Genomic DNA, 19009 nt, shown 5'->3' on the forward strand with positions numbered 1-19009 from the left:
GGTCTAATTTCTCTAAAATCTGGCAGGTCTAATTTCTCTAAAACTCGCGAGGAATTTCTCTAAAACTCGGGAGGAATTTATTGAAATCACAAGCTTGATGGGTAACTCCTATACAATTGAAGTGTCGTAAGGGGTTTTCAGGTTGTTGAATCCATATGTACCGTCAAAAAATCAGTTTAAATAACACACATCAAGACTTGACCTTAAATTTTTCATACACAAATCAAGATTTGACCTTAGATTTTTCATACACAAATCAAAATTTGACCTTAAATTTTTCATAAGAATTTTGGCACCACTGAGAAATCCAAAAAATCACACTAAAAACAATTCCAATTATATATATTAATAAAAATAAAACACACACATATATAAATGTATGTATTCTAATATAAACAATATTAATTAATCATATTTTTTAAATTTTAAAAATAACATTTAACAATATACTATTTTATTAGTTATTTTATTTTTATAATGAAATCTGTTTATTATTATTTCATTAAACTAAAATATTAACTACTATATAACCCTTATTAATTTTTTAATTTATATATATATATGTATATTTATATATATATATTTTAAATACCATACTTCACATTTTTACCCTAAATAACATTCTTCCCTTTTTTTAATTTGTCTGTTTCTCTTTCTCCAATTCTTTCCTTTCCCTTTTCTTGGATAGTTGGATTTCTCCTTCCCACTCCCATGCATGCAGCTGAAAAGATTACACACGAGCAGGCTGACACGACCCGGCAACCGTATGTACGTCCTGCAGCCAGCGGAGGTGTGTATGTATACGGACTGGAATAAGGGGGTGTGTGCCTCGGTCTGATTTGCTATGCCTTCTGTTCTGCATTTTGCGGCAAATATTCCGAAGTCCGGCTGAAGTTGAACCACATTGTAGCGAAATGGAGGCAGCGCAACGTTAGAGGTACGAGTTTTGAGGGACGGTTTTCTCGCCAGGCAGGAAAAGCGAATTCCATAGTGTGTTTTTAGAAAGAATGGGCAACATTTAAGCAACTTTCCACAAGCACAGCAGTTTCTGTATAAAAACCGCTTCTGGCTGGGTCATGTTATCAAAGTTCTGCACTCGGAGCAGTGCAGACTCTCGAGGCACAGCTGTCATTTTGGTACACTCTGCATTTGTCTATTTATGGTAAAATTTCATTCTTCTTTACCGGCAGCTTATTGTCTGCATTATAATGGCTGGAGCTGGCTCTTACATTTGTTTCTCGCAGGAACATCTCGCAGATTATGGAGACAGCGATGACGATTCGTTCAGTTATTCATGCGATAAAAGGCAGTGCTGCTCTGCAGCTCCTCTTCCAGTATCTTCGGCGTGCATTACAGAGGATAAAGATAAAGGAGAGATCATGCACTGCAAAAGCGTTGAGGAGGTGAATTAATTATCTTACCTTTACTTATTAGGACCTTTGAAGCCACTATAATGTAACACCGAAGCAGACGATAAGTTCGGTTAAATAACCTATTTTCCCTTTTATGGGAGGAGGTCACAAGTTCGAATCCAGAGAATTGTATTTTAAGTTTACAAGTTCGAATCAGATAATTATATTTTGTGAATTAAATAGTTAATTTTTTTTAAATATTATTTTTTTTAATTAAAAAATTATTTTTTTATTTAATAATAAAAAATAAAAATAAAAATTAATATATTTATTTAAATTTAAATTATATAATATAGTATATTTTAGCCGAAAATAGATTATAATTTATTAAAATTAAAATAGTGAAAAGTAATTAAAAATATAGGAAGGAAAATTAAATTTCTAGGCAAATTGAAAGTACAAAAACATTTTAAATGATCTGAATTTTAGCTGGGAACTGCTATTCTTAATTACTAAAAATATTTTAAAATGACCTGAAACTGTTATTCTTAACTACTAAAGCGTTTTAAAATAACCCGACTTTCAGATGGGAATTATTTTTCTTAACTAACATCTTTTCCCTGTGAAATAATTTTACCCTACCTTCACACAGTTTGAAGAATGGTGTGGTGGTATCATGTAAGCTCTCGTCGAATTATTCTCGATTGCTGATAATTTCAAATGATTGTAATGAGATTTGATCGAGAGTCTCTGTATATGTATTGAGCACAGGGGCATATATCAATTGAGCTAGTATTTGTGTTATTAACCTCTTTTCCCTATTTTCTGTTATTAACATCTTTTTCCTATAAAATAATTGTAACCCACCTTCACACAGTTAAGTGAAGTGAAGAATGGTGTGCTCATATCATGTAAGCTTTTGTGGATTTTTTATTCTGGGTTATATGTGGTTGATAATTTCAAATGATGTGATGAGTTTTTTTTGGTGGTTAATAATTTCAAATTATTTGATGAGATTTGATTCAAAGATATATGTATATTGACTCTTCAGCACAAGATATTTTTGGAGTTGATATATTTTAGTTATTTATATATTTAAATTATTTTTTTTAATAAGAAAATTTGGGCAGATTAATTCTGCAGGAAATTTTTTAAAGCTCGTCCGCCAGATTAGTAGGGCCTAACCTCAAGGGCGTCGAGGAGAATTGACCCTGTGACCTCCCGATAAGCGAGGTAGTTAACAATGGGGACTCCACCAGTTGAGCTAACCCTTGAGACTCATATATTTAAATTATTGTTATATATGAAATTAGTTAAATTTAGACAATTTAAATTCCTTCCAAAAGGTTTTTGGCCACTCACAGAAATGTTAATTAGAATTTGGTCTTCAAATAAATTTAAAATTTACAAACTTATGAGGTGTAATAGGGTTTAGTCCCCATCAGGTCACATGTTCAAACTTCATGGGGAGGGGCCGAGGAGTGGAAGTCACTTTGTGGGAATTAAACTTCCCAAAAAACATCCAAGCTTAACTGAACCTTGTATAATTTTGGTGATAAACATCCCATTATAAATGAATCTATCTTCTTCCAACTAATAAGCAAGCTAACCCTAACCTCAACTCAACATAGTTACCACAAAATAAAAAATAAAAAATAAAATAAAATAAAATATACCAGTCAATTAAGAAGAGAATCCATAACGATTAAGAAGAGAATCCACAACGATGTTTAGAAAGGTGAACCTTTAATTACTCATCATATTAATTTCATAGAATCCATGGTATATTTCATAAAATCCACCCTATCAAACATTTATTTTTATTAGTTCCATATTTCACCCTATCATGCATTTATTTAAATGTTTGAACTTGTAAGTGCTTTCCCAAGTGCTCTGTCATCAATATATAATATCATCTTTTGGATCTAATCTTAGCATCCATTTATAAAGCAACCTTGCATTCATATTCATAGTACGTGAATATATGCTCTCATTGTTATTATGATGTGGATTTACATAATGTTTGCTTCCTTTCCCATAAGCAATCAACGTGGCATGTCCTTTTAAAACTTGTATTAAAACCTGAATTTTATTTAAATAGTTTATGAATGCAGATGCTTAGAGTTTGCGTGGATTGTAAATGCAAATGCTTAGAGTTTACGTGGATGGTAAATGCAAATGCACTAGACGCCGTAGAGACTTCTGTTTAGGCAATAATGGAATATTGCAGGATATCATTATATATAATCCTAGTTTTAAAAATCGGTAGGGTCACATTGAAAATTGGTCAAACTGGCTGGTTAGCTCCTTGAGATATCAAACCGGCTTAACAAATCTGATTGGTTGGTGGGTTAGAACCGACTGAGTACTAAATCAGTTGGTTTTGGTACTTGATCGGCTGGTTCGGCCAATTTGATACCTGATCGGCTGATTTTTGTAAAAAACTGACCGTTTAAGAAGTCACATGGTTGGGCATGTGGATGAGAATCCCAGATGGTTTTTGGCAGAACATGGTAGGTTCCCTTCTAAATCTGCCCCAAGCTTATAAAAGGATGCTAAACTCCTATTTGCCTCACATTTGATGTCTAGTGTTTGTGTGCATATGAGAGCTTGGATAGTTCTGCAACAACATTGAGTTTTGGAGCAACAACAAGTTTGGAGGTTTTTTGTCATTTTGGAGTTGGGGGTGTTGATTATTCGGATTTGGTAGTTGAACCAAGAGCTGCAGGAAGTGAACCAACAAGACCAAGTATGACACATGGTGACTCATGAGGGAAATAATAGTCTTGCAATTCGATGAACTTGTGTTTCTAGTTCTGCTAGGCCTAGTGTTTTTGCTCATGCTACTAATAGTATTGTTATTGAGACTGGAGTGGAGTTTGAGGAGTCCTTAAAGTCTGAGATAGATGATGTTTATGTAGTTCTTGGTGATGATCCCATGTGTAGTAGTGGTGATAAGTTTGATGATCGATCATGTGTTCAGTGATTTATAGTACGCTAGTGGTCTAGTAGCTTGAGTTGTAAGATTGTTTTTGGACTCAAGAGGCCATTTAGAGCCTCATTGTAGCATTGTTTTTGGACTCTAGAAGCCATTTAGAACCTCATTGGCTATAAGTTTTGTCAATGATATTATTGACTCAGTGCCATTTTGATATATACACCCTTAAATGGTTTATAGATGAGAAGACTTCCCATATTTTGTCTCTTAATGGTTTGGAATCATGGTTTGTAATCTTAAAAATAATTTTTGCCATTAAAATTAAAATTTTTATGTATTTTTTCAAATTTTGGTTTAATGAATCCGGTTTTATTTAGTTTGATCCGATTCTGGTTCGAATCACGATTAGATAAGCGGCTGGTTCGAGACTAGTTTCCGATTTTTAAAACTATGTATACTTTGTTAGACCTACAATAAGTGGAATATATACATACTCGGTTATAAATCACTCCATGAAACTCAATATATACCACTCCAAGACACTTAATTAGTGGGCTTTCATATTAAGTATTACCTTTAATAATTTTATTCATTTATTTTTAATTATTGAAATATTAATAATGCATTACTACATTTTGTTACGAGTAAGGGAAAGTAAACCTGGAAAAATAAACTGTTTTGAATTCCACCTAGTGGCTTATACTGTCTTTCTATTTTAAAAGTGCAATACTTGAATGAATGCAAAAGCTTTGCGGAGAGATTTAATAGTGTGATTGTGGTAGAATTAATAGGATTGAGATGAGAGACTGGCGATTATCTTTTATTTTTATTTTTTTAATCTTGTTTCTCAAAGAGAGTTCTATGAGAAGAAAGATCTCACTGGTCATGTCGTGTTAAAATTGGTCTTGCATTCCCGCCTCAGGCTAGTTCCACCCAGCTCGCACATTGCTTCAATTTCAATTGATTCTCGGTCTCTTAACCTCTATTTAAGTTCTATCTCTTATACATTGCCATCAAATTTTTTTACATGATTCAATTTGCAAATTCTATTATTTGCTAGAGAGCTTCTTTTGTCAGAGCTTTTCATCTCAAATAATGATTCTCTAAAATAAAAAGAAGTAAAGCTAGCATACGTTCTTCTTTGAGGGCAACATTCTTGAATAAATAAATGAATACAAGTACCTCGGAATTGATTTCAACAAGTTTAACTGGGAGGGCTGCAGAAAGAAGAGAATTTTAGGAGGGTGGAAAGCATTATATGCTCTTCAAAACAGATGTAGAGAGGCAGAGTTATGGGATTGGAAAACGATTAAAGTGCTTTTTGGGCTCCTAGTTTGTCCAATGATATTATATGGGTGTGAACTGTGGGCTAGCAACATCTCTGTCTCAAAATGAAAGCAAATTGAGAAAATCCAAAAATGTTTGATCATGAGCAAGTTTAAAATAAATAGTTCGGTTCCTTACGAGATAATGTTGAGTGAAACAGGAGCAACTCCCATCGAAGCAATTGCTATGGTGCGTCTCATAAGGTACCTACTAAGAATTGAACAAATGGGAGAAGGTGGATGACCTAAGAAATCATGGATGAGACAAAACAACAAATCGATGCAAAAATGGAATATTTACTTCAATGCATGTCCCACAAATAGCAAGGAGTTAAATAATTTTGTTATGGAGATGTTTCGTAAGCGTATGTATACGGGGAAAAGAGTTGGGTAGAAAGAAGAAGTACTATGTTCAAGAATTCAACCCCACTTGTGATCTCCAACAAAAAGAGTACATTGGAGCTAGCATTCCATGGAGAGCAAAGATTCTTATTGCTCAATTAAGAACTAACTTGCATCAACTACGGTGCGAAACGGGTCGGTGGAAAAGACCTAAAGAAGCTTGGGAAGAACGAGTGTGTACTTTTTGCACTTCTGGGGCAATGGAATCGGAAAAACATTTCATTTTGGAATGTGATGCTTTCAGAGACATCAAAGACAGTTACAACAGTATGTTAACATCAGTTCCTTGGCATTGTCTTTTCAGTGAGGGGACTGTTAGAAGGTTGGGTCAGCTCATCATTAATTTGAATAATAAAAGGATTGAATTGAAAAAGGCGAAAAACAGAGAAGTTGGTGGTCCCATAGACTATTTCTAGTCTTGTGGACGTTAAAATTTCATTTATTCTCCCTTTATATATTTCAAGCTTTTCCCTCGTTGCATCTCTAATGAAGTTTTGTAATTTAAAATTAGAAGTATTTAATTAGATGGCATCATTGTATTAAAAATACAATAGGGACTGGAGATGCTTTGGATTGTTGTTCTGCTTGTCCACTATTTTTTTAACTCTTTCTACATATTTAGTTAGTTTGTAATAATGTGAAAAAATTATGAAATTTATGAGAAAATTTCAAGTAAATAATTGGAGTAACAAAAAGATGTCATTGAATATTTCTATATTCATTGTAATAAATAATTATAGGATAAACTAATTTCTTGTTTTTGAGGTTTATTATAAAATTTAAATGACTTTAATATAAGAGTTTATATATAGGAAATCTTACATTTGAAACGCTAATATTTTTGTTTTTTGTTTTTGTATCTAGTGGACTTGGTAACTAGTGGTGATTATGTGGGTGAGGCCTGGTTTAAATCCAACTAGTTGCAACTTCTATCCCTAGGTTAGTGATTTTTGCTGGTGATTATTGTTGATTTGTGTAGCTTGGGAGGTACTCCAAGCCCTAGTGGTCAAGGGTTGGAGGTCAAAGCGCCACAAGTAGGCTTGTGGGCTTAGAACCCAAGCTTGGGGTTTTGCACCCATCGGGATTTGGGTCAAAACCATGATGAATTTGAGCTTGAGAAAATTTGAGGTGATAGAGCTTGGCGAGCCGATTCCAACACTCCAAAGATCACTCAAATCAGAGCTCTAGAAACGAAGTTATGAATTTTTGAAGTTGACAAATTAATTATGGACAACCAAAGTCATGTAGGCTTGGTGAATTTGTCCAAGAGACATGTCTCTTCAAATGAATTCGTGCAACCCTCTTTATGTGTATATATAGAGGTGGAGAGGAGTCATTCTAATCATCCATTTGGTGCAACACAAGGCAAGAAAGATAGCTATGAAATTGCCCTAGCCACAGCAAGAGAGGGAGGCTCTAAGATAGCGTGGAGGAGGTCTGAGCTCCTTGATGGAGGCCGAGTGAGTTGCTGGAGCAGCGGTTTGTTTTTGGGTCACTTTGGTGGAGGCCGAGAGGTTGTCTTGGAGGCCGCAGGCTGTTCTTGAGGGTCGAAGGCATAAGGTGTTGTTTTGTGGGGTTAGACCCTTGGAAAGGGCTGCCGCAACAAGGGATAGGCTTGTTGTAGCAAGCCGCAGTCCCTAATACACCCACAGGTCTGTGTTAAGGCCAACAAGGAGGGCGTAAGGCCTGGTTGTGATTGTTGGGGTATGACAAGACAACGTGGGGTTTAGGAGTGCTGGAGAAGGGTGACCACAACCTTGGGAGGGTTGTTGTAGCTGATGTGTGAGGGCTGGTAGGATTGTCATTGATGCCCTAACTAGTCCATGAATGCAGCAGTCAAGGAGACCACAAACGAGCAAAGGTATGATATTTATGACATTTCTTGTAGGTGTTGGATCCTAGTTTAGGATCATATTTGGATCGTGTTAAGGTATCCTGTGGAAGTCAATGAGGAGAGGAAAGATCTCATGATTAGATGCCCTAGACTAGTGATAGTTTCCACAGTGATAAACTTGGAGCGAGAGTTTGTCGTGTATTGGGTCAAAGTGTTGACTTTTGCATGGATCAGTTGATGGGCAACTTGAGGAGGCCTTAGGAGTTGCTTGGAGGAGCCCACATGGATTGTTGGGAGGCCTACCAAGCAACCAAGGTGACAACAGGCACATCAGATCAAAAAGCAAGAGGACAACAACAAGGTGTGTTGCAGATGGACCCATGTATGATGGATTGATGGTGTCCTAGGCAAGGACATATTGATGGTGCCTAGATTTGTGAAATAGCTCCTCTATTGCAGAGCAAAGGGCGAATTGGTGGAGCCTGTGGGCTGTGTGTAAGGCTCTCCTAGGTGTGGGGATGCCCTAACTAGGAGCAGATGCTACAACATGGACTTGGTCTCTCGTGGATTGTTGGAGGGTAGCGTGAGAGAGGACCAAGTGTGGATGAGATTGGGCACTTATGGTCTGCTGGAGGACAAAGTGATAGTGTCCAAGTTGGAGCCCGGTGAGCAACACCTTGATGGACAAAGGTGGTTGTGAGAGTGATAGTTGATGAGCTCAAGAGTCTGATCAGCCAGGAGCAGTTTGTGTAGCCCGAGACTTGTGTGTAGAGAAGGACTTCTTCAACTGATGATGGGTAATCCTCCTAGCCCGTGTTCATTGTGGGAGATGGACATTTTGCAATGATAAGTAGCAACCCTTCGTGCCCTATGTTGGTCTTCATCGGAGCAGCGCAGGAAGACCATAGTGGGCGGAAGTCACTGAGTAGCTAAGGAGCAACAGTTTGCAGATTGAGAGTTTTTCACAAGTGGAGCTGTGGACAACTCGATAGGATTCTAGATGTGTTGTGCCCTTGATGGACGAAGGGACAACTAGAGAGCAAATTGATAGTCGAGATTCAGTGGCCATATGTACCTGGAGCATTGATAGAGACATGAGCTACAGATCGGGAGCTGAAGGGTCAGGTAGTACACGGTACGACCGAGAGGAGCTGATAGAGGATGCTACAGCCAGATGGTCAAAGTATCTTATTTTGTATCTTGTACTAGTGGATGATTGAGGGCCATTATCCCTGGTACGGAAGCCCTAGACTGTTGTATTATATCAGTTAGATTAATATAACGAAGTTGGGTTGAAAAATTAAAAAGTTGTCTATATTTTGTGCATGTGTGATTTACTGCTATTTTATTCCGCTGTGCAAAGTAGTTTATGGTGGAGATTCTTGGTTTGGTAGCGTCAGTGATTTTAAGACTCTATCCTAGACCCGAGGTCGTGAAAATTCAACATGTGGGTGAGGCCCGGTTTAAATCCAACTGGTTGCCACTTTTATCCCTAGGCTAGTGATTTTTGTTGTTTATTTTTTTATTTTTTAAGTATCTTATAAATATCCACTCAAACCAATTTGGTTCTTGGAACATGTGTTAAACCCCTTAAATAACCAAGGAAAACCAACTCCTGGATATGAAACACATTCCGTTATACAAATAAAGGTTCTAGGTTTGACCTAGTTTGTTTGCATGGCCACAGCCCCATAAGCCACAACTTGACAAATATAGATACAAAGAGAACACACGTAGCTTACGACCATCAAAGCAATAACTATCTCAAACTCAACCTTGTTAGAGTATTCCTAAGCATCTTTGTTAGCAAATAGTCCTTTACGTCGACTTCCATAGACAAATCATCAAAAATAATATTCCTAAATGAATCAACAAACCAAGCACACCTTTTAAGACACATTTACAACACTCATGCCTCAACGCTGTTAATTTTAGATAACAATGGTATGTTATATGCTTTAGAACAATTTACTTCAATGTTCCTTTAGCAACCCAATGACAATTTCCAATTATATCTTGTAGCAATCACATTAACTTAATCACATTGACAGTAAATGCAGATAGAACATAAAAACATGTGCAGAAGATAAGCCAAGACAAGAGGACACAAGATTTGGCAGATGCCAGGAAAAAACCCCAATGTGGGGAAAACCCTTTGATCAAATCTTCTTATTATTATTCAGTAGTTCAACAGAGAGAGAGAGTACGTAGATCAAATTCACTTGTCCAATACATAGTCAAAACAACCTTGTCAAAATCAGCAATGAACAACAATCAACTGTAGCCCTAACTAGAAAGTCAACGTTGGTCAAATCAACACCAAAATGTGCTCCAAGCAACTCAGTCAACAACAATGCTATTTTGCCTTCAAGAAGAGTCAAAGTTAGCCCAAAATAGTTCAGTCAAACCCAGTCAAAGGAGAGAGAAACATTGTTGTAATTTTTTGTGGTCAAACCTAAAGTCAATGCAGAAGTCAACGTTGGTCAAACTGCCCAAAACATTTCGATTTCTGTGCCCAACAACTCGACCTAGGAAAATTGAAATTCTGCCCTGAAAAACGAAGTCAAAGAAGGTCAAATGAGCCCTGGTCAACGCTGGTCTGTTTCTCTAAAATTTGGCTTGCACTTAACCCTGAAATTTTGGGCCTCCTGCCACATGTGCAAAGAAGAGAGAGAGGCTGCCCACGCTATACGAACCAATCAAGAGAAGAGAGAGAAATGAAATGATGTGATGAGTGATGTCCAAATGAGGAGAGAGGTCACTCTTATTTATACAATTCGTTGAGGGTAAGGAGACACATCCATTGGGCATCTTGAGCCTACATTTGACTAAGGTCGACCTTGACAATTTGTGCATTAGAGAGAATAAATTCAAAATTCCACTTCTGCTTGTTAGAATGAGATGATCTTTATATCAAAATTGGACCTCTCGAAAAGAGGAATCCAATGAAATAATCTTCTCCATCATATGAGTTGTCCTAAGGTGGAATTTGGCACTAGTTGCCAATTTTAACACTCCCTCTCAACTAGGGAGAATTTCACCTTCCAATCCATCTATCATCATCGTGCCATCTTGTCATCATGTACCATCTTTGTCATCACTGCTATGCTCTACTGAACCACAAAGTAATAATGAAGAAGAAGTGATTGAGAGTGAGTCATAAGACCTTACCACTCTCCACTGACAGAAGTCAGTCCTTGATCCTAGATCAAGGAGTTGAACACCATGCATCCTAGTCATAGGGAGCACGACAATACATGATGCGTCCATCGATAGTGCTGTGGTCCCTAACCATCTTTTCCCAACTCATTGGCCAAATGAGCGGTATTTCTCATGAGTCTGGGACTCCATGGGTAGGATGTGTGCTGGGGCATCAGCAGGAGAAGGTGAACCACTCATACTGCTCATATGCCATAGGAGAAGGTGAACCACTCAACCTATGCATATAGGGGAAGGTGAACCACTCACCCTACATACATGTGTTCGCAATCGTAGGGGAAGGTGAACCACTCACCCTGTATCTAACACACCACTAGGGGAAGGTGAATTACTCACCCTCTGATTGCACATAGCTCCAAGAAGCACCCCAAGCCCCCAAGAGCTCCAAGAGCTTAGTGTCCAACTCATACGAGACCCTCATAGGAGGGTTGTTCCACGACTCCAAGTCTCTCTCGGAAGGTTAAGAATTTGACCTCCCCAAAAAGCTTTATGAGAATGCCTGTGATCTGCTCATCTGTCCTGATGTGTTGGAGCCTTATTGCTCCCCGCTGTACCATATCTCAGATAAAGTGGTACTTGATATCATTGTGCTTGGAGCGGTTGTGGAACATAGGATTCTCTGAAAGGCAAATCCCACTCTGGTTGTCGCAGAAGATCACAGTGGTATTTAGCACGTGTTCAAATAGCTCACTGAAGAGCTTCCTCAACCAAACAGCTTCACAAGAGGCCATACTCGCAGCAATGTATTCGGCCTTGGCGGTGCTTAAAGCAACCGATTTTGCTTCCTACTCATCCAAGATATGGACACACACCCCAAAAAGAAGTAGCACCCAGACGTGCTCTTACGATCCACCACACTGCTAGCCCAGTTAACATCTGAATATCCATGAAGCCTCAAGTTCCTGACAATGTATCTCAGTCCATAGTGGATTGTGCCTTGGAGATATCTCAAGAGATTCTTAGCAGCAATCCAATGAATATGATGAGGCTTGACCATAAATTGACTCAACGTGTTCACAACGAAGCATATGTCAGGATGGGAGTTCACCAAGAACATCAGGGCCCCCACAAGTTGATGATACTCAGAAGGGTTTGCTAATCCGGGCCCAACAACACTTCCACATAGCTTCTTGAAGTTGAGTTCCATCGGAGTAGATACAAACTTGCAGTCCACCATCCCACATCTCTCAAGCAACTTCATAATGTATTTTCCTTGAGAAAGGAAAATCTCACTTGGCTTTTGCCAGACCTCCAGTCCTAGGAAGTAGTGCATCAGTCCTAGGTCCTTCATCTCAAACTCGGAAGCCAACTCCCTCTTGCATTGATGAATGAGAGGGTCATCACTTGTCAGAAAGAGATCATCCACATGAAGGACCAAAATGAGAGGCTTGTCCTTTTCAACCCTGAAGTATAGGTTTGGGTCAACATCGCTTCTTGTAAATCCCAACTTCGTAAGATAACTATCAGTCCTCTCATACCAAGCCCTGGGGGCTTGTTTCAACCCATAGAGAGATTTCTTCAACTTGCATACATGTATCTTTCGATCTTGAACTTCGAACCCCTCAGGTTGTTCTACATAGACTTCCTCCTTAAGTGAGCCATGCAAAAAGGCAATTTTGACATCGATTTGGTGTAGGCTCCATCCTTGCGAGGCAGCAAGGGCTGTGATTGAATGAATGGTGGTATATCGGGCAACCGAAGCAAATATCTCGTTGTAGTATACTCCTTCCTTTTGAGAGAAGCCTCGAGCAACGAATCTGGCCTTGAAATTTTCAGCACTCCGATCAACTCCATGTTTCATTTTGTAAAGCCATTTTGAAGTGACCATTGACTTGTCCTTGGGTCTAGGAACCACATCCTAGACATCATTCTTCATGATCGACTCATACTTCTCGTTCATCGCATCCTTCCAAACTTGGTGTTTCATGGCTTCTTCGAATGTACAAGGCTTAGATTGGACAATGGTACTCATGGCAACTAAGTACCCTTGGTACCTGTTCGGCTTCTTGCTTTCACAAAATGTCCTCCTCGGTGCAGTATGTTTCTCAACATTTTCAAGAGTATCTTTGAGCCATAAAGGTCTTTTTCTTGAAGTAGAGGCCTCCGGCTCGCTAGGAGGTGGATCAATGGGATCCATCAGACCTTCAACATCGGGTATTGAGTCATCAGTCGGAGGTTCATCCTGCTTTCCTGCATCATCGTCATTGTTCTTCCTAGGGATAGGAAGATCTCATACTTTCCTAAGGGCAAAATCTTCATTGAAAGTGACATCATGACTTATTTCCACTTCTTTTTGACCAGGCACATAGATTCTATATGCCTTTGAGGTTTGACTGTAGCCCACAAACGTTCCTTTCTTCCTACATGCATCTAGCTTGTTTCTTTTCTCTTTCGACACATGAAAATATACGTGACAACCAAAATTTCTAAAATGAGAAATATCAGGTATTCTTACTGGTGAATACTTCTTCGAGTGTCTTGAAGTCCAATGCTTGATGTGCGCATTTGTTTTGAACATACACAACGATGTTTGCAACTTCTCCCCATAAGAACTTCGGTAGACCTTGGTCATGAAACATGGCATGGGTGGCTTTTATGATAGTTCGATTGTTCCTTTTGGCAACTCCATTTTGCGTAGGAGTATATGTAGTAGTGGTCTCCCTCTTAATCCCAACTTCTCTACAATAGTCAATGAATTCATTTGACTCATATTCGGTCCCATTATCGATCCTCCATATTTTGATCTTTTCCCTGTTTGATTATTGACCAAGGCTTTGAAAGAGCAAACCATTTGAACACTTCATCCTTCTTCTTTAAGAAATAGATCCATGTTTTGTGAGAGAATTCATCCACAAAAATTGCATAGTACAAATATCCACCCAAAGATGTCACATGCAACAGACCTGATAGATCAGAATGGAGCAATTGAAGAATATCGATAGTTTGACTTTGACTTGAGGGGAATGGTCCCCTTGTATGTTTTCCAACTGCACAAACCGGACACACACCTTCATGATCTAAGTTGAATTTGGGCATACCTGTGACCATATTGTAATGAAGGTGAGCAAATCTTCGGTGCCATAATTCGGATTGAAGACAAGTATTGCAAGTCATTGCTCCCAACGAACTTCCTCCAACCTAATAAAGACCTTCAAACCTAAATCCAAGAGTGAATGCATCTCTCGGGTTTCTTTGCCAAACAAGAACCTTCCCATCAATGAATGTCACCTTGAAAACTTTATCTTCCATCGCAGAAATAGACACCAGGTTTTTTTTAGATCAGGTACATACAATACTTCTTGTCAATGAAGGGTTTGACCCTGATTTAAGTGAAGAGTAATAGTCCCAATTCCTTTCACGGGATAAGTGGCATTATCTCGAAGTATAATCTCCATATTTGTCTTCTTTTCAATCAAGTTTGAGAGAGCCTCTTTGTACCCAGTGAAGTGCCTTGAGGCAACACTATCAATCAACCAATGATCCAATGCATCTAGAGGGAGAGGCAGTGGTGAGGGAAGAAATAAGATAAAATTCCTTTTGCTTTACAACATTAACTTCTTCATTCTTGGAGTTTCTCGACTTCTTGGGAGGACGACCATTTCCATTTCGAGCAGCTGGAGCATTCCTCTTTCCTTTGTTGTTGACCTGTTGTTCCTTTGATTGCAATTGCCTTTGAAGTTGTTGTTATTGTTGTCATCATCTCTTGGAGTATCCTTCTTGTGAGGACACTCTCTAGCGAAGTGGCCAAACTTGTTGCAATTGAAGCATCTTCCTTTTCTTCCTTCTCTGAATCTCGACTTGAACCCTTGACGTTGTCTTCTTGGACCAACATTGTTCTTCCTCTTAGTATGAGTGGAGAAGGCGGTAGGATTGTTTCCATTTGAGGGCATGTCTCTTTCCATCATCCTTTTTTCTTCTTGAATGCATCGCCAATAATTCATCAAATCTCAGAATCCTGTCATTGCTGAGGATGGTAGTGTTAAACACATCCCATTCTCTTGTAAGGCCTCTAAGTGCAATAAGAGTGAGCTCCTTGTCACCAATGACTTCTCCAATAGATAGGAGATCATTCTTGATTTCGGTAATCCTCGTGAAGTAGGATTGAAAGGATTCTCCTCTATCCATCTTGATGTCTTTCAACTTGTTCTTGAGAAAGAGAACTTGATTTGCATTATTTTCTTTGAACATCCCAACTAGCTTGTCATACATCTCCTTAGATGTTTCCAAATCAGAAATATAGGCAACCAAAGGCTTGTGAATAGAATCAACAATAATTTTCTTAGCTTTAACCTCACCTTTCTTGTACTTTGTTTGTGCAGCTGCGGATGCATTTGAAGGAGGCTCCACTACCCTTCCTTTGACATAGTCCATGGCATCATTTTCTTCCGAAGCCAAATCTAGAGACATCTTCCATGCATGATAGTTGAATTTGTCCTTAATCTTGTCCTCAGATTTGAAGTAAGATGTAGTCGTCATTGAGACTAGTTCCAAGTTTTTGTCCAACAACTTCCCTTAGTGATTGCTTTTCCTCACTCTTGCTTGAGCTTGATCTTCACCTGAGCTATGATACCATGTTAATTTTAGATAACAATGGTATGTTCTATGCTTTAGCACAATTTACTTCAATGTTCTTTTAGTATACCAATGACAATTTCCAATTATATCCAGTAGCAATCACATTAACTTAATCACATTGACAGTAAAAGTAGATAGAACATAAAAACATGTTCATAAGACAAGCCAAGACAAGAGGACACAAGATTTGGCGGATGCCAGGGAAAAAATGTTGAAATTTGGTACCGGAGGACAGGTGGTTCCCTTAGGCTTTGATCTTTGGCCTAGGGAAAAGTGTCCAAAAGAATTTAATTTTTCTCCTAAAGTGACTTTATAATTTTATAAAGTTAAATCTAATTTAAAAGTGACTTTAAGTGATAAAGTTATTAAGTCTAATTTTAAAGTGACTTTTATAAAGTCAATGAAAAATTAGAAAGGAAAAGTGACTTTGGAAATAAATGACTAAGTGGGTCTTTATTAAAGTGGGGTGAATTAAAAAATAGAAAGTGAGATTTAAATGAGCATTTAATCTCAACCATTGATCTAAATCTATTTCAGCCATTGGATTTAGAGATCACCCAAAAGTCACTTGGAGTTATATTAAAGGAGGAAAAGGAGGAAAAGGTCATTCATTCTTTCATGAGCAGATTGGGAGAAGGAGAGCAAGAGAGCAAGAGAGATTTCTGAGCAGGGAGGAGAAGGAGACAGCAGCTTGGCACACATTCCAAGACAGCAGTTGAGCAGATTTGTACAGCTGATTCAGCACATAGTGAAAGGCAGATTTTTGCACAAAAATCGAGGACCAGTTTGCTGATTTTTCTGCATACAAAACGGAGGTCGTACAACATTTATTGCTGTCCTGTTTGTTGTAATTTCCAGATTGCTGTGAGGCACGAGAAAGGAGATAAGTTGTAAATTTGCTTGCTGATTTTTTGCTGAATAATTCTCACTGTAAAAAGACAATTTTCAGAAATAAAGAAGAGCTCTCAAACTGGTTTTCCCCAAGAGTTGTAGGGGGTTTTTCCAGGGTCAAGTTGACCAAAAATATCAGTGTTTTAATGTGTTTTAATTGCTGATTTTTAATTCTGCAATTTCCAGCATTCTGAAAAATTTCCAGAATTTGTGTTTTCAGCAATATTTATTTTTTTCAGTCTATTAAATGTATGGTTATGGGAATGGGCATTTAACTACATGGGAGAAATAAGGAGAAACTGAAAACCGGGGTGGGAAAACAGAAATTTTTACATGGTATCAGAGCTTGAGTGCTGAAGGGCAGTTTGGGACAGCAAAAAGGAAAAATTACAGTTGTTGATTTTTCACTCAGAAAATTCCAGCAAGCTGATTTTTTTCATAAACAACAGTTTTATCTTTACTACAGCAGTGCTATTTTTCAGTTTTAGGACAGCAGGATGTCATTGGGATTGAGGGTGGAGGATAGGCTGGATGGGCATATAAATTACAGCGTTTGGAAGGAGAGAATGCAGAGTATCTTTGAGGATGCAGAAGTCTGGGATATCATGGTGCATACCGCACAGAACCCTGTTGTTGTGCCCACTGATGTTACTCAGTTGGCTGAGTATAAAAAGAAGAACAATAAGGGTAAGAGGCTGATTCTAGACGGAATCAAAGACCATTGCATTCCTCATGTGAGAGGAAAGAGCAATGCCCATGAGATGTGGACAGCATTGTCCAATCTCTACCAGAGTACCAATGAGAACTGGAAGATGGTCCTGAAGGAGAAGCTGAAGAACATTAAAATGGGGAATGATAGTGCAGCTGGATATCTCACAAAGATTACCAATGTGAGAGATGAGTTGGCAGCGATTGGAGAGGCCATTCCATCCACTGAGTTGGTGCGGATTGCAGTGAATGGCCTCCCCCGTTCATGGTTGAACTTTGCTGATGGGGTTTGTGCACGTGAGACCCTTCCCACATGGGAGAGGTTTTGGGATGATTGTATTCAGACAGAGATCAGGAAAGGACAACTTGGGGCAGCCAAGCCAGTTGAGCAGGATGAGGACGTAGCACTGGTGGCAGGAGGCAAGAAAGGCAAAGGGAAGAAGCAGGCTTCCACAAGCGGTGGTGGGGGCAAAGGCAAAGGTAAAGGTAAACAGGGGAACACACAGAAGGACTATTCCAAGGTGAAGTGTTGGAATTGTCAAAAGATGGGACACTATGCAGTTGTGTGTCCGGAGAGAAGAAGAAGAAGGGGAAGAACCAGGACGTGGCAGCTTCAGCAGAGATTGAGGACTTTGCAGGTCGTTTTGACCGGGAGTTTGCGTTCACTATGTGTGAGTCCTCTAGTGCAGGATCACCTGCCACACAGGTTCAGAGGGAGCATGCTTTTCCCTCGATTAGCGGAGCATCTTCAGGTATCTGGTATGTGGACAGTGGCGCTTCACGTCATATGACAGGAGTCCGTGAGTACTTTTCAGAGCTTTCAGAGAGTGGCACTGATATTGAGGTAGTACTTGGTGATGACAGAGTTGTTAGAGCAGTCGGGGTGGGGACAGTGACATTTCAGAGGGAGTCCAAACCTCCCTTGAAGTTGTCAGAGGTTCTTTATGTGCCAGGGATGAGGAAGAACCTCATATCCGTCTCAGCTTTGGAGGACAGAGGATATGAGGTACTGTTCAGGGGAGGACAGGTGTTGATGTATCCCAGGGGCACTCCAGCTGATTCAGCTAGAGTGATAGGTGTACGCCATGCAAAGGTGTACAAGTTTGCATTCCAACCCCTTTTGGCATTGAGCAGTAGTACCGACAGCAGAGCTAGCAGTTCTGAGTTGTGTGAGATTTGGCACCGCAGGATGGGACATATGTATCATGGAGCCTTGAGGACATTGCGGGAGATCACTACAGGTGTGCCAGATTTCAGTACTGATCACTTTGATACTTGCAGAGGTTGTGCGATGGGCAAGTTTGCCAAATCCCCTTTTCCCAGCAGTGACAGCAGAGCGACGGGGATACTTGATTTGATTCATTCCGATGTGAGCGGTCGGATGTCTCATGTTTCCTTGAGTGGATATGAGTACTATGTTTTATTCATTGATGATCACTCCAGGAGGACCTGGATTTATTTTTTGAAGACCAAGAGTGAGGTCTTCAAGCGGTTGCAGGAGTTCAGAGCTCTTGTGGAGACTCAGACAGGTCGAAAGATCAAGTCCTTGAGGTCGGACAATGGAGGAGAGTACACCCTTGGAGAGTTTGTTGACTATTGTGCGGAGGCAGGCATTAGGAGGGAGTTCACTGTTCCTTACAACCCCCAGCAGAACGGGGTTGCGGAGAGGAAGAACAGATCCATCATAGAGGCTGCCAAAGCCATGATACATGATCAGGGGTTGCCATTGTTCTTGTGGGCAGAGGCCTGCAACACAGCTGTTTAC

General features: G+C 39.3%; 1 protein-coding gene across 4 annotated transcripts in view; it reads left to right on the forward strand.

Moving 5' to 3' along the window:
- Window positions 1-616: 616 nt before the first annotated feature.
- Window positions 617-19009, forward strand: part of LOC149207605 (DNA (cytosine-5)-methyltransferase DRM2-like) — a 221815-nt gene continuing 203422 nt past the window's right edge. For 2 of the 4 annotated variants that reach the window (XM_089395810.1, XM_089395812.1), the window contains exons 1-2: window positions 617-1162; window positions 1245-1403. In XM_089395810.1, coding sequence (XP_089251936.1) covers window positions 1160-1162; window positions 1245-1403 — 162 coding nt within the window. In that variant the 5' untranslated portion in view covers window positions 617-1159. The remainder of the gene's footprint in view (window positions 1163-1244; window positions 1404-19009) is intronic. The other 2 variants (XM_089395808.1, XM_089395809.1) reach the window with 1 other exon arrangement.

The sequence above is a fragment of the Pinus tabuliformis genome, chromosome 1_2, assembly GCF_031772625.1.
Source record: "Pinus tabuliformis cultivar Carrire ecotype Pingquan chromosome 1_2, CPIR1, whole genome shotgun sequence".
In the NCBI taxonomy this organism is placed as follows: domain Eukaryota; kingdom Viridiplantae; phylum Streptophyta; class Pinopsida; order Pinales; family Pinaceae; genus Pinus; species Pinus tabuliformis.